General features: G+C 38.8%; 1 protein-coding gene across 1 annotated transcript in view; it reads right to left on the minus strand.

Moving 5' to 3' along the window:
• LOC102872229 (chromosome unknown open reading frame, human C7orf31) overlaps positions 1-13,615 on the minus strand; it is a 67,787-nt gene that overhangs the window by 48,664 nt on the left and 5,508 nt on the right. Inside the window, exon 2 of the mRNA XM_006896100.1 lies at positions 1,408-1,584. Within this exon, the coding sequence (XP_006896162.1) occupies positions 1,408-1,584 (177 nt within the window). The remainder of the gene's footprint in view (positions 1-1,407; positions 1,585-13,615) is intronic.

Consider the following 13,615-nt stretch of genomic DNA (forward strand, 5'->3'; position numbering starts at 1 on the left):
GGAGGGGTGGGCAGGGAGAAAAGTGCAACAATGAATGAATGAAAATCCAAAGTCTGTAAATTTTCATTACAATTAATAATAATAAAAAAAGTTTAAAATAAAAAAAGGTAACTCAGTCATGATATTTTCAATTGCTTCAGATGAATGTAAAATTTGGACAATGAATGAGGAAGATCAACGAAGAACTGAATCCTTTGAATAGTGGTGTTGGTGAAGAATACTGACTATATAAAAGACTCTGTTTGCCAAAACAACAAATTTGTCTTGGAAGAAGTGAAGGAAGACTGTTTCTCAGATGCAAGGAGAGTGAGACAACTTCTCACGTACTTTGGACATGTTCTCAGGAGTGGCTAGTCCCTGGAATAGTACTTTGTTCCTGGAGAAATAGAGAGTCCATGAAGGAGTGGAAGATCCTCAAGAAGTGACACAAAGGCTCCAACCATGGCCTTAAGCAAGTAGAGATTGTGAGGATAGCACAGAACCAAGCATTGTTTTGTTCTGTTCTGTGAGTTGAAGTTGACTTGAGGGGACCTAAAAACAAGTCCCTTATGCACTATTTATCCCATTATTAGCATCTTGCTTTAATGTAAGTTCTTAAAATTCATGAATACACATTCAAAAAAATTAATGAACTGCTACATATCAAAAGTTACAAATGGCTTGGTTTGTGGAAGACTGTAGTCTTCAGTGGGAGCCTAAACACCATGCTGAATCTCGACAACATTTGTGTTCTTTATGGTACTTCCTCAATGTTTGCTGGCCATTAAACTGCCAATGTGGCCAAGTTTAGACAGTCCTGGGCAAGCCCAGGGAGAAGCAGTGTGCCATTAGGAAGAGCAGATTAACTAGCATGCAGAAATGCTCACACCAAGGTCAGAGTTTTAATTATGTAATGAAAATATACAATCCTGTAAACATTTTTTTTTTCCTGTAAACGTTTTAACTAGCAATTATGTATGTATCATGGGGCTTCCCCAGCTTACGCAGTCAACATTTGACAATGATGAATTGATCTGTCACCAATCATGTCACAATTTCCTTTGTTCTCTATTATATACCATTAGTCAGTAGATTCCATCAGTCTCTGAAATGGATACATGCTCCATTATCTAGATGACTGTCTGAAGGCTCTCATCTATATGATTGTTGTTGTCCTGTTTAAGGCTTAATAGAAGTTTCTCTATAGAACATTTTTCAACCTGGAGTCTTTTCTCTTAGCACAGAGCTGATACTGATATGTTATTATTACCTGAAGTCCACAGTTAATATTTTTACTCATTTTAAAACATCTTTTCCTAAAATAAATAAGTTTAGAGGCATATTTAACCTAACAAAAGACTCACAATGACATAAGAAAAGCAGATAATAAAAACCCTTCTAAATATAAGTGGTATAAAGCTTACTTACCTTGTCCAGATTTCTCCACCATATCCATAATGCTGATGTCCTTTGCTCATGATACAAGAAGATTCACACTTTTTTTTGTGTTCCTCAGGGAGTGAAATAGGCATTATCCCACCATATTCCTTATCAGCACCCCAGGGAAGCCTACATTGTTGGATTGACTCTCTTAATTCCTGATACCTGGGTGGAGGGAAAGAGAAATTGCTAAGACAGTTTCAAAAAGAGCTAAAATTTCTCCAGCTTCATAATTATTTTTAGATCATTGTGAAAACACAGAATTCTCAATATAGGGTAGATCATGATATATACTGGCTACATGAGGCCTTTGAAAAAATTAAATTATTGAAGGTCTATCAATTTTTCTTTTTAAAAGAGTATAGTAGAGCTAAAAACAATTAAGAAACCTGCCAACAAGCTGCTGTCCTAACAGAGCAAGAGAACACTGCATAATTTAAAATAGAAAAAAATATGCGTCAGGACTATACTTTCTCCATAGATATTTCAATCTCTATGTCAAGCAAATCATTTGAGAGGCTGAAAGAGGAATATGGCAGCAAGATCAGAGGAAGACTCATAAAAACCTGTGTTATAAAGATGACACAACCTTGCTGAAAGTGAGGACATGAAATTCTTTTTATAAAAAAAAATATTATCAATTTCAATGAAAATTTACAGAGCTTTGGATTTCCATCCATTCATTGTTGCACTTTTCTCCCTCCCCTCCCCCCAGTACACTACCCTCTTGGAAAAGTAAAAGAAAAATCCTTTCATTGTTTTATAATCCCTCCCCTCAAGTCCATTCCACTATATAGCCTTCCCTCTGGATTCCCGTCATGACAAAAATACCTAATTACATATCCCTTTTAAAGAGTTTTCTCCCTCATCTCTTTCAATACAGTATACATTATTTAACCCATCTTTCTCCGTCTCTCCCCAACCTGTCCTGTTTTACAACAGTGGCACCATGCAGTATTTGTCCTTTTGTGACTGAGATACTTCACTCAGCATAATGTCCTCCAGGGTCACCCATTTTGAATCATATTGCATGAGTTCCTTGTTTTACAATGCAGCATAGTATTCCATTGTGTGAATATACCACAGCTTCACTATCTGGTTGTTTGTTGATGGACACTTAGGTTGTTTCCAACTCCTTGATATTGTGAACAAAGCCACGATAAACATGGGTGTGCACAGGACATGAAATTCTAATGCAGAAGACCAAAGACTATAGCCTTCAATATGTATTACATCTCAAAATCAAGAAAACAAAAATCCTCACCACTGGGACAATAGACAACATTGTGAAAGATGGAGTAAAGATTGAAATTGTCAATGATTTAATATTGCTTGAATCTACAATCAAACAATTGGTACCAACACTCAAGAGATCAAAAGACATGTTTCACTGGGAAAATCTGCTGTCAAGGACCTCTCCAAGGCAACAAAGTCTTAGTTTAAAGTACATTTGATTTAAGCCACAGTCTTTTCAATTCATCTTACGCATCTGAAAAAGTTGGACAGTGACAAGAATGGGAGAAGAATAATCAATGCCTTTGAGCTGTGGTGTTGGAGAAGAGTACTGAATATCCTATGGACTGCCAAAAGAACAACCAAATATGTTGTGGAGAAGGTGTAACTCAGGGTACTCCTCAGAAGCAAGGATGGTGAAACTTTGTCTCAGGTACTTGTTTGTTGGTGTTTATTTTTTTGTTTCATGTACTTTGAGCATGTTGTTAGGAGTAGCAGGTCCTTGCAAAAAGACAACAAAGAGAGGGAGATCGCAACACAATGGAGCAACACAGTGACTTGTGACAATGGGCTTGAGCATATCAAGGATGATGAAGATGACACAAGATAAGGCAAAGTTTGAGTCACAGTCGATTTTATAGCACTTAATAACAACAACATAGTAGAACAGAAATGAATTGAACCTAAGTTCTATCTAGAATTTCTGAAACAATGGTTCTCAAAGTGTGGTTAGTTCATAGCATCGAGTAGCATCAACATCTCTTTGGAGCTTGTTAGAAATTAAAATTCATGGTGTAACCACTATGGAAGGTGGTATGGCGCTTTCTCAAAAAGTTGCAAATAGAGATACCGTTTGACCAGCAATTCCACTACTGGGAATATACCCCAAAGAGACAATAACTGACATCCAAGCAGATATATGCACACCCATGTGTATTGTGGCTTTGTTCACAATAGCAAGGAGTTGGAAACAACCTAAGTGCCCATCAACAAACAACTGGATAGAGAAGCTGTGGTATATTCACACAATGGAATACTATGCTGCATTGAAAAACAAAGAACTTATGCAATATTATTCAAAATGGGTGACCCTGGAGGACATTATGCTGAGTGAAATATCTCAGTCACAAAAGGACAAATACTGTATGGTGCCACTGTTGTAAAGCAGGACTGACCTCGGGGTTGGGAGGAGACTGAGAAGGATGGGTTCAATAATGTATACTGCATTGAAAGAGATGAGGGAGAAAACTGTTTAAAAGGAAAAATTATTAGGTATTTTTGACATGACGGGAGTCCAGAGGGAAGGCTGTATAGTGGAGTGGACCTGTGGGGAGGGATTATGAAACAATGAAAGAATTTTTCTTTTACTTTTCCCAGAGGGTAGTGTACCGGGTGGGGGGAGCAGGGTTGGGAGGGGAGAAAAGTGCAACAACAATGAATGAATGGAAATCCAAAGTCTCTGTAAATTTTCATTGAAATTAATAATTTTAAAAAAACCCCACATTGGACGAAAGCCAAAAAAAAAAAAAGAAATTAAAATTCACAGGTTCCACCTTAGATCTAGAATCAGAATTTTTTGGGGGGTGGGGGGCTGTGTACTATGGTGGTAAGGGGCACTAATCTATTTTAACTAGTTAACTAGTCCCCCAGGTGATTCTTAGGCACTGTAAAAGTTTAGAAGCAATACCCTATTGAAATTACCTTCCCCAGAAATTAGGTCTCCAGTAGTCTCTTGTCTTATTCAGAGTGGAGAAATGGGCCTTTGCTCAGTTGGCAGGTAGGGTTTAGCTTTATCTTGAAACTAAATAGTGGAGATTATTTCCTCTGGTTTTAATAAGGAAGTGAAAAGCAGGGCCCTCCCTTGTTTATTCTGGTAACAGTGCCTCATCTCGGTGCCTGACACATACAAAGTGCTCCACAGAATCTGAATGACTGTATGCTGAGTGAATGAGCAAGGATTTGTGTCCACTGGAATGAAAGTCCCTGGCTAGGGAAAATATCTCTCAAAACAGAATATATCTGACAAAAGGTCTGCTCCCTAATCAGGAAAGAGTTAAATTACCTTTTTCACGGCCAGGTTATCTGCAGCAACCTTCCTTTTGAAAATACTAAAAAAATGTTGAGAAAGAAAAGAAAAACATCTTAAAAACCACTAATTGCGCCTTTCTACGAAGATGGTGTTGAAAGCGAAGAAGGACCCTACCAAAGGGGCCCTTTAGAGTAGTGAGAGAAGATCTTCACCCTGAAACCCACAGCGTCCCTTTTCAGCAGGAAGTAGCTAAGAGAATACGCCATCCCCTTTTCCTTATGGATCAGGGTGAAGTCTCTCTCAGGGAGGAGTGACAGGGAATGGCAAAGGACACACTGACAAAGGAGATTAATCAGAACTGACTTTGACAAGCACTGTGGCAACAGGACAATTAAAACAGACATTCGGATGGCGGGGGAAGGAGAACAAACTGGGGAGGAGGGTAGAGAGAATGGTGCAGCAATGAAGGAATGAAAACCAAATCCCTGTAAATGTTCATTAAAATTAATAAAATTTAATAATAAAAAAAAAAAAAAGAAAGCGAAGAAGGAAGCCCCTACTCCTCCCAAAACTGAAGCTGAAGCAAAGGTATTAAAGGCCAAGAAAGCAGTCCTGAAGGGCATCCACAGCCAAAAAAAAAAGAAGATCCACATGTCACCCACCTTTTGGTGGCCTAAGATGCTAAGATTCCGAAAGCAGCCCAAATACCCCTGGAAGAGCGCCCCCAAGAGAAACAAGCTTGACCACTAAGCCATCATCAAATTTCCCCTGATCAGTCAGCCATGAAGACTCTAGAAGATAACAACACACTTGTGTTCACTGTGGATGTCAAGGCCAACAAGCACCAAATTAAACAAACTGTAATGAAGCTCTATGACATTGATGTGGCTAAGGTCAACACTTTGATTAGGCCTGATGGAGAGAAGAAGGCCTATGTTCGACTTGCTCCTGACTATGATGCTTTGGATGTTGCCAACAAAATTGGGATCATCTAAACTGAGTCCAGCGGGCTAATTCTAAATAGAAATTTTTCTCACCAAAAACACCCCAAACAAATCACTAATTGCTAAAATAACAAAAAAAGAAGGAAACAAGAGGAAAAATAAATTTAGAGAGGAAGACTAAAGAATTGAGGTGTTGGTGAAGAATATTGTGAGCATATATGGACTGTCAAAAGGACAGGCAAAACTGTCTTGGAAAGTGTGGCCAAAAAAAAAAGAAAAAAGAAAGTGTGGCCAGCATGCTCCTTAAAAGCAGTAAGATGGTGAGGCTTTGTTCACATTATTTTGGGCACGTTACCTGTAGGGGCCAATCTGTGGATAAAGATATCATGCTGGGGAAGGCGGAGGGTCAGTGAGAGGGAGAAAGACCCTTGAGATGGACTAAGAGTGACTGCAACAAAGCAGAGATAGTGAGGGTGGTGACTGATGGAGCAGGGTGTCCATCATACCTGGGGTCACTATTTGTCACAGCTCCTAACCACAACTACAGCAGTGGGAAAGCAGACAGGCCATCTTTACCCTTACAGTAGTGCCAATTTTGGGAAATAAACACTTGTTTTAAGAGTCTTGCAGAGTTAAGGGGAGCCAAGTAAAAGTTCAAGCTTAAGTGTAAAGCTAAAGGTCACCATCTGCACAATAAGTCCATCCACCAAAACGCTATACTCTGACATTAAAGATTGGTGTTCTGTCAGAAGATTGGTGCTTTGCCCAAGTTTGCATGTCTTGACCTTGAATTTAAGTGGTCCTGAACTAGTTCCCTCAGAACCTGGCAGAATAGACAGGAATCCTCTCTGGAGGAAGAGTTCTTAGAGGAATCCGAGTGAAGAAGAGTTCTAACAAATTAGTAGGAGTTATCTAGGAAGAAAAGGGAGGCAAGGAGAGTACCATGAAAAAGGCCTAAAGATGGGAAAGGTTATGCAATGAAAACTTGTCTATAATATTGGCTCTAATATTTCTCTTAAGGAAGGAGCTATTTTTTGTTTAATAAAACATTTTGCTAAGCCACTTGGAAGGAGACCACAAAGGCATGGATCTTGGTAGAATTGGAGTCTCCAAAAAGGTATCCTAGTCCACTCTGAACTAACCTGTTCTCTCACTACTCATTGGTGTTGAGTCAGAACTGACTCACAGCTCACCCTTCATTTGATTTCTGAGTAAATCACGTAAGAGGAGATTGCCCATCTTTCTCCCCTGGAGCCTCTGGTGGATTTGAACTGCTAGAGAGGTGTAACCTTTGGGTAAGCAGCACAGCTCCCTGTAAACTTTACCACCAGAACTTCCTAAACTGCTCTGCAGTGAAAGCAATTTTGTTTTCATTGTTGAGATACAGAGGAGGAAAAGGGATTAAAATGAGAAGCCAGTAACATAGTGGGAGGTAAGGACTTCATTAGGTGACAAGCCAGCCAGAAATCTCTGATGACAAGTGGGTTAAAGAACTGAAGAATACAGAAGCTGAGGTTTTACCAGAGGGTTAGAATTAAGGGTATGCATCTGATGAAGGATGACAGAAGAAGAATTGATGCCTTTGAGTTGTAGTGCTGGAGAAGAGTATTGAACAAACAGTTCCATTCTGGAGAAGGTGCAAATAGGCTGCTCCTTGGAGGCAAGGCTTTTGAAGCTCCATCTGACATACTTTGAGCTTGTAGCCAAGGAGGGACCAGTTTTTGAGGGGGGACATCATGCTTACTTAGAAGGGTGTAGGGACAGCACAAGAGAGAAAGACCCTGGATGAGATGGATTGACTCAGTGACTGGGGTAATGGGAGTAGGTGTGCCAGAGACATGAAATTGGCTCCAGATAGAGCAAGATTCAGAGCTGTTGTACATGGGGGCACTATGAGTCACAGGCGACTCAATGGCACATTAACAACAGCAGCAGCATGATATAAAGTGACTTTTTCTGGCCCCCAACTTTTGAGTGATTTATGTGGCTTACAAATGTTCTATGTGGGCAAGGTCTCTGGAAGACATTGAGGCAATTCTGAGTTTCACTTCAGGTCAGTGTAGTAGTCCACAGAATCAGGAACTCAATTCAGAAGTGACTTTAAAGCTGTCTCCCATTCACATCTTGTGAATTTGCATAAACTCTGGGGAAGGTTTTGGATTTCTACAGGGCATGAAATAAAGATTTGAGTGGAATTTAAGGGCTAAAGAAATATTTGAGAGTTGATATAGAATGCAGGAATTTGAGGAATAGACAAGAGCTGTGGTTATATGCAAAGCAAAAGAGGAAAATAGCAACTTAACGGGCTGTATCAGAGGGAGTGAGTCAGAAGCAAGGGAGAGGAGTCTGGAGATAGAGACAGAGACAGAGACAGAGACAGAGACAGAGACAGAGACAGAGACAGAGACAGAGGTAGGGACTTCCGTTTTGTAGCAGAGCAGAGCTTGCTTGAATAGAATCCCCCTGTAAATATTTTCTGAATGAAAAGATTTCATCCAGAAAATGGAACTGTTAAAAAATAAAAAAGAAACTTCACATAAAGTCATAGATTAAGAATGGGAAAACTATAGTTCCTATTTAACTTATGGCTAAAATCTAATCTAATGTTTGTTTTTAGAAACTGGAATGTAACCAAAACCATTGATATATTTATGGTCAACGGCTACTTTCATCCTACAATGATCTTTCACTGCCATCAAATCAGAACTGACTCACAGTTGGGTTTCCGATGCTGTAAAATTCATAAGAGGAGCTTATCCATCTTTCCCCCATGGAATCGCTGATGGATTCAAACTGCAGAGGCACAGCCTTTAGGTTAGTAATGCAACTCTCTACAGACATTGTGATTAGAACTCTCTCCTACAGTGGTCCCCAGACTGATAAAGCAACATGAGGAGACATGGTGAGAAGAGTGAAACTGTCAATTATTTCATCTTAGATCAATAATCAACACCTTTGGAATCAGCACTCAGGAGATCAGAAGACATATTAATTCCATTGAGCAAGTTTGCTGTCAGGGACGTTTCCAAAATACTGAGGAATAGAGATTAAGTTTGAAGACTAAGGTGTGCTTGATTTAGGCCATGGTTTCTTCATTCCTTGCTAGGATGATAGAAGAAGAATTGATGCCTTTACTGTGGTATTGGAGAAGAGTCTGAATATCCCACGGACTGGCAAAAGAACAAACAAATATGTCTTAGAGAAAGAGCAGCCAGAATGCTCCTTGAAAGCAAGGAAGACAAAGCTTCAACTCACAAACTCTAGACATGTTGCTAGTGAAGGCTATTCCTTGGAAAAGGATATCATACTTGGAAAGGTGGAGGGTGAGCAAAACAAAGGAAGATCCTCAATAAGAAGTCACATGGTGCCTGTAGCAATGGGCTCAAGTGTGTCAGAGATGATGAGGATGGCACCAGATAGGGCAAGGTTCAGGTCTGTTGTTCACTGGGTCACTTTAAGTCATACTTGATTTGATGGCAGCTAACAACAACAACCTACAATGGTAGAGTGAAACAATTTTTAGAGTCCATAAGCCTAAAATATTTACTATTGAATTTTTGTAGAAAAAAGTTGCTGGTACACTAGCTAACCAAGAGGTAACCACTGCCTTGGGGTGCTATTTGAGAAAGGAGGCTCAACTTCTAGACATTTACAGCCCCCAGTAACTCTGTGACTACATGACTTATAGACATGGTTTGGAAGGCATGACAAGTGAGAAATATTTAAATACACTTGATTAATGACAACCTAAGCTTTAATATCTAAGTTTGGATAAGTTACATTTAACTCGTAAATGAGTCAATTTCTCAATATCTGACCCCTATATATTACATTGTCCCAGGAAGATGAGCCAGTAGAAAATGTTAATCAATCATTTAGGTTCATATCCATCTAAAGCTAGTTAAGTTGCAGGAAACCATTTAAAATAAAAGGCAAAGCATAAATAAGTCATATTCCTTTTTAACTTATTTAGAATCTCATATTTCCCCCCTTACCTTTAATGCCAATGGCATTTTCTAGAAGTAACCAATTAAAGTAACTATTACAAAATATTTTTTCCACTGAAAAATTTATTTTATGTTTGGTAAATTTTAGCTACTAATAAATAAAAGGTAATTCTTTTTAAATTAATTTTTAAAAGAAAATTTTAATTTTATATTAGTTTAATTATATTAAAATATTTTTAAAACATACATAAAATACATTCCATAAAGAAGGGAATAATAACTTATGTACCAGCACTAATTGTTTACCTACTTTTGAGTAAAACTCTGTATAGGTAAACCAGTATCTTATTTTAATGCTGTTTTACAGAATTTCAAACATCAAATCACAAACTCAAAGGCTGAATTTAGCCACTAAGTACTAAAAGGTACGCTTAAAGGAAAATGTAGCTGTAACATTTTTTTAGTTGATGGTGAGTTAATATTCAAGAATTAGAAAGCAACAGAGTGACTCCAGAAATAAAAGGGAACCTGTAATAAAATCCTAAGCCATTCTCAATACACTTCCTAAATTAATGTTTGTTTGCCTAATGAATTCTAAACCTTGCTAGAGATAAGGAGATGTTAGCTGAATGGAAAACAGATAGGAATCCTGTGATGACTTAAAATAGCTGTCCATGCCATTATTGAAAAATAGAAAATAATACTACCCATTCATTTATTTAATGTTTTTAAAGAAGATGAAGTAAGATTTTATCAAATAGAAATTACTCTAATTGTTCCAAAACATACAAGTGAATAACTGGATGATAAAGATTAGCATGCCTTTGATCAATAGTTAAACCACAGCCATAATCCCATTTTTACTGTTTCCAGTTCCTTCTGCTATTCCCACTGAACCTTTCAGTCCCAAAATAAGCTGAAAAAACTTTTAGGACATAGATATTGCCTCGCTTCACCTCAGACCTATTGAGTTAAATAGTTTAGGGGCAGAGGCTAGAAGCCTGTACTTTTATAAAGCTCGGGGATTTTGATGTACCCTGTCTGCTGAGTAACAATAGAGCTTGTTAGTATTGCCCATTCTAGAATGAAAAACAAACACACACAAAACAGAAAAATCAGAAGAATGATGCAAAGATACCACTTAACATTGGTGTTAAATTTCCAATTTGGTGCAAAATACATTTCTCTACAAAGTATCCTTTAAGTATACTGATGTTTAGAAGGTTAAATTGCTGAGAACTACTTAGTCATGCCAGGATTATCATGGTTATTTTTATAATTTTGAATGATTATCCCTAAAACCTAGGAGAGATGGTTGTTTTTTTTGGTTTTCCCCCAAATCTCTAAAAGCTAGAGTGCTGGGCTTTGAGCCTGGTCTGGAAGAGCAAATCTCAGTAGTGAGCCATGAAAAAGTGACCTCGGACTCCCTGCTGACAGTTCCCTGAGCAGTTCACTTGGGGAGACTTCTCTTTCTATAGCTTCCAGCTTCTTGTAAAGAGGTCAGACCTCTAGAGATACACAGCCTTTGGGTGAGCAATGCAACTTACTGCTGACTGCGCCACCAGAGGGTTGGTTTGTTTTTTTTCTAATTCTTTGTATAGGTCTTTTCTATCTCTAGTTGGATTTATCTCTAAATATTTCATCTTTTGTGTAACTATTATAAATAATATTGTTTCCCTTATTTCATTTTCAGAGTTTTCTTTGTTATATTAGAAAGTGTGGCTGACTTACATATGTTGATATTACACTCTGCCATAAAAGCACTGTTCTTAAATTCTATACTGATTAAAGAGTTTTAATCACTAATCAATCACTAACCAATAATAGGACTCAGTAGAGGATCCAAATTTCAGTTACAGAAATCAGATGAGTACTTTCTAGGGCACAGTGAATTCAATCATATATGGCAATGGAAAATCTAATGAAAACAGATATCAAGATGGAAGGTCTTGATGGAAGATCAGATGGAAGTAGACCATCTGTCAATTCTGTCTGCTTGAAAACCCTTTGGGCTAACAGAGCGGCACCATCTTCTCTGTAGAGAATAATTCCTGCCTCACCCCTATGTTCTGGTTGCAGCTGAATCCCCAGGTGGACCCATGGCCAGTCAAAGCCTTCATTCCCAGCCTCTAGTGAATGTTACAGGGAAGGGCAAATATGCCAAGATAAGCCAGTGGAAGTCTTCTCTGGAGCTTTTCTTTCCATTTCCCATTTCTCTGGGGCATGGAAAGCTGTCAAGTCAACACAAAGGGAAGGAGACCTGAGAGCTAAAGATGCCATCATGTGACTGGTGGCTCAAATCAGTTCTAATGCTGAAATTTTTACTTACATGAGCCAAGAAATAACCTCTGTGTGTAAACCAGTCTGAAGTGGTTTTCCCTCCCCTAGTCATTTCCAGTAACAGCAGAAAAGTCTCCGTAAACCAGTTTCCAAAGGAAATATGGCAACAGTGAATTGTGTCAGTGATATGATCATTGACAGGGGAAACACTGACACTGTACAAGGTGTGTTTAGTGAGTAGAGTAAAAGAAGCCTTCTAATAAGCGTGTGACCCCATATGCTTGTTAAAGTGGCCCAGACAGGAAGTCAGACCATTCAATTTAATATATAAGAAATAAAAATAAATAGACAGTCCTTGCCTTGAAGAAAGGTTTACCACAGCAGTTATCAAACTTTGTGTGAACTGGTGAAAACTATTAAAATGCAGACTCCTAGGCCTCTATTCCAGAGATGTTGATTCAGCACATTTGGGGTGGTCTACAAGATGTGCATTTAAAATACACTGAATGTTTTGACAAGCACTGTGGCAATTGGACAATTAAAACAGACATGGGGGGGGGAAGAAGAACGAACTGGGGAGGAGGGTAGAGAGAATGGTGCAGCAATGAAGGAATGAAAACCCAAAATCCCTGTAAATGTTCATTAAAACTAATAAAATTTAATAATAAAAAAAAGAACAACAGCGAAACCAAACATCTGGAAATGAGAGCAAAAGTGATCAGTTCATCAGGGCTTAAGTTCAAGATGTTTGCTTATCGACCCATTCCAGTAATTCTCCAACAACCCTTCACCTTCACTTGAACTATAGCCTCCTTCTATGATCGTGCATGAAGAGAGGACTTCTCATGGAATAAACGGATGATTTCCCAGGTGTTCTCTGTCTACAGCTTTCTTCTTAAAGGTAGAAAGTTAATGAGGCATTTAATCAAAAGAATTGGGATTCCTGGGTCCTTTCTAGTCACTTGTTTGGTTCCTATCTCTTTTGGTCATGATGGACTTTGGAGTCACGGTGCTCACAGCTTTGAGCCATGACCATCAACAACGCCTGACATAGTGCAAAGCTGACTTGTGAAGACATATTCTAAGAACATCTGGAAAAATGTTGAATGGGGGAAAGTAATACAGAGGGAACACCTCCTGGTATTCAGGGTGTTCTACCGCAGCACCCTCCCACCTACCTGGAAAGAGTGACTGAGGATGAAGGAAGGATGAAATGAAACACCTGAAAGGACAGTCCTCCTGTAACTTCCTCCACTCCTCACTGCTTCTCATCTTTCTTTCTCTGCGTGCCTATAATCTCTCACTCATTGACACTGGCAGAGCCTTAATGTCTACTGAAGTACAAACTCAAAGTCAAGCTTCAGCCCTCTCCCTTAAGAAGGCTTCTCTGCCCTCAGATGGTGTCCTTCACACAGACCTTACCACAGCTTTCTTGTCTACGGCTGAGTCTGTGCTTTCAAGGTATGGTGGATGGCTCTGTTTTCTCATTTCCCCTTCACCTTGTAGAATGTATGGCACGTAACAGGTGCCACATCACTTTCCTACTATGAGACCTAACCCATGCCAAAGAGTATCATCCGGAACTTAAGTCTATATCTGAAAAACACAAACCAGGGCTTCTTGTGAGGGGTATATTGAAGTTGAACATGCAAGTAGACATACTTGGAAAGGTTTCTGCAATGCTATCAATTGCAATATTGTTTTTATATCCTTTTGTTAGAGCCTGAAATTGGAAACAAAGCCAAAAGTTCCCCCCAAAATGT

The sequence above is a fragment of the Elephantulus edwardii genome, unplaced genomic scaffold (assembly GCF_000299155.1).
Source record: "Elephantulus edwardii isolate Elephantulus edwardi_28Jun2011 unplaced genomic scaffold, EleEdw1.0 scaffold00182, whole genome shotgun sequence".
NCBI classification, from domain to species: Eukaryota; Metazoa; Chordata; class Mammalia; order Macroscelidea; family Macroscelididae; genus Elephantulus; species Elephantulus edwardii.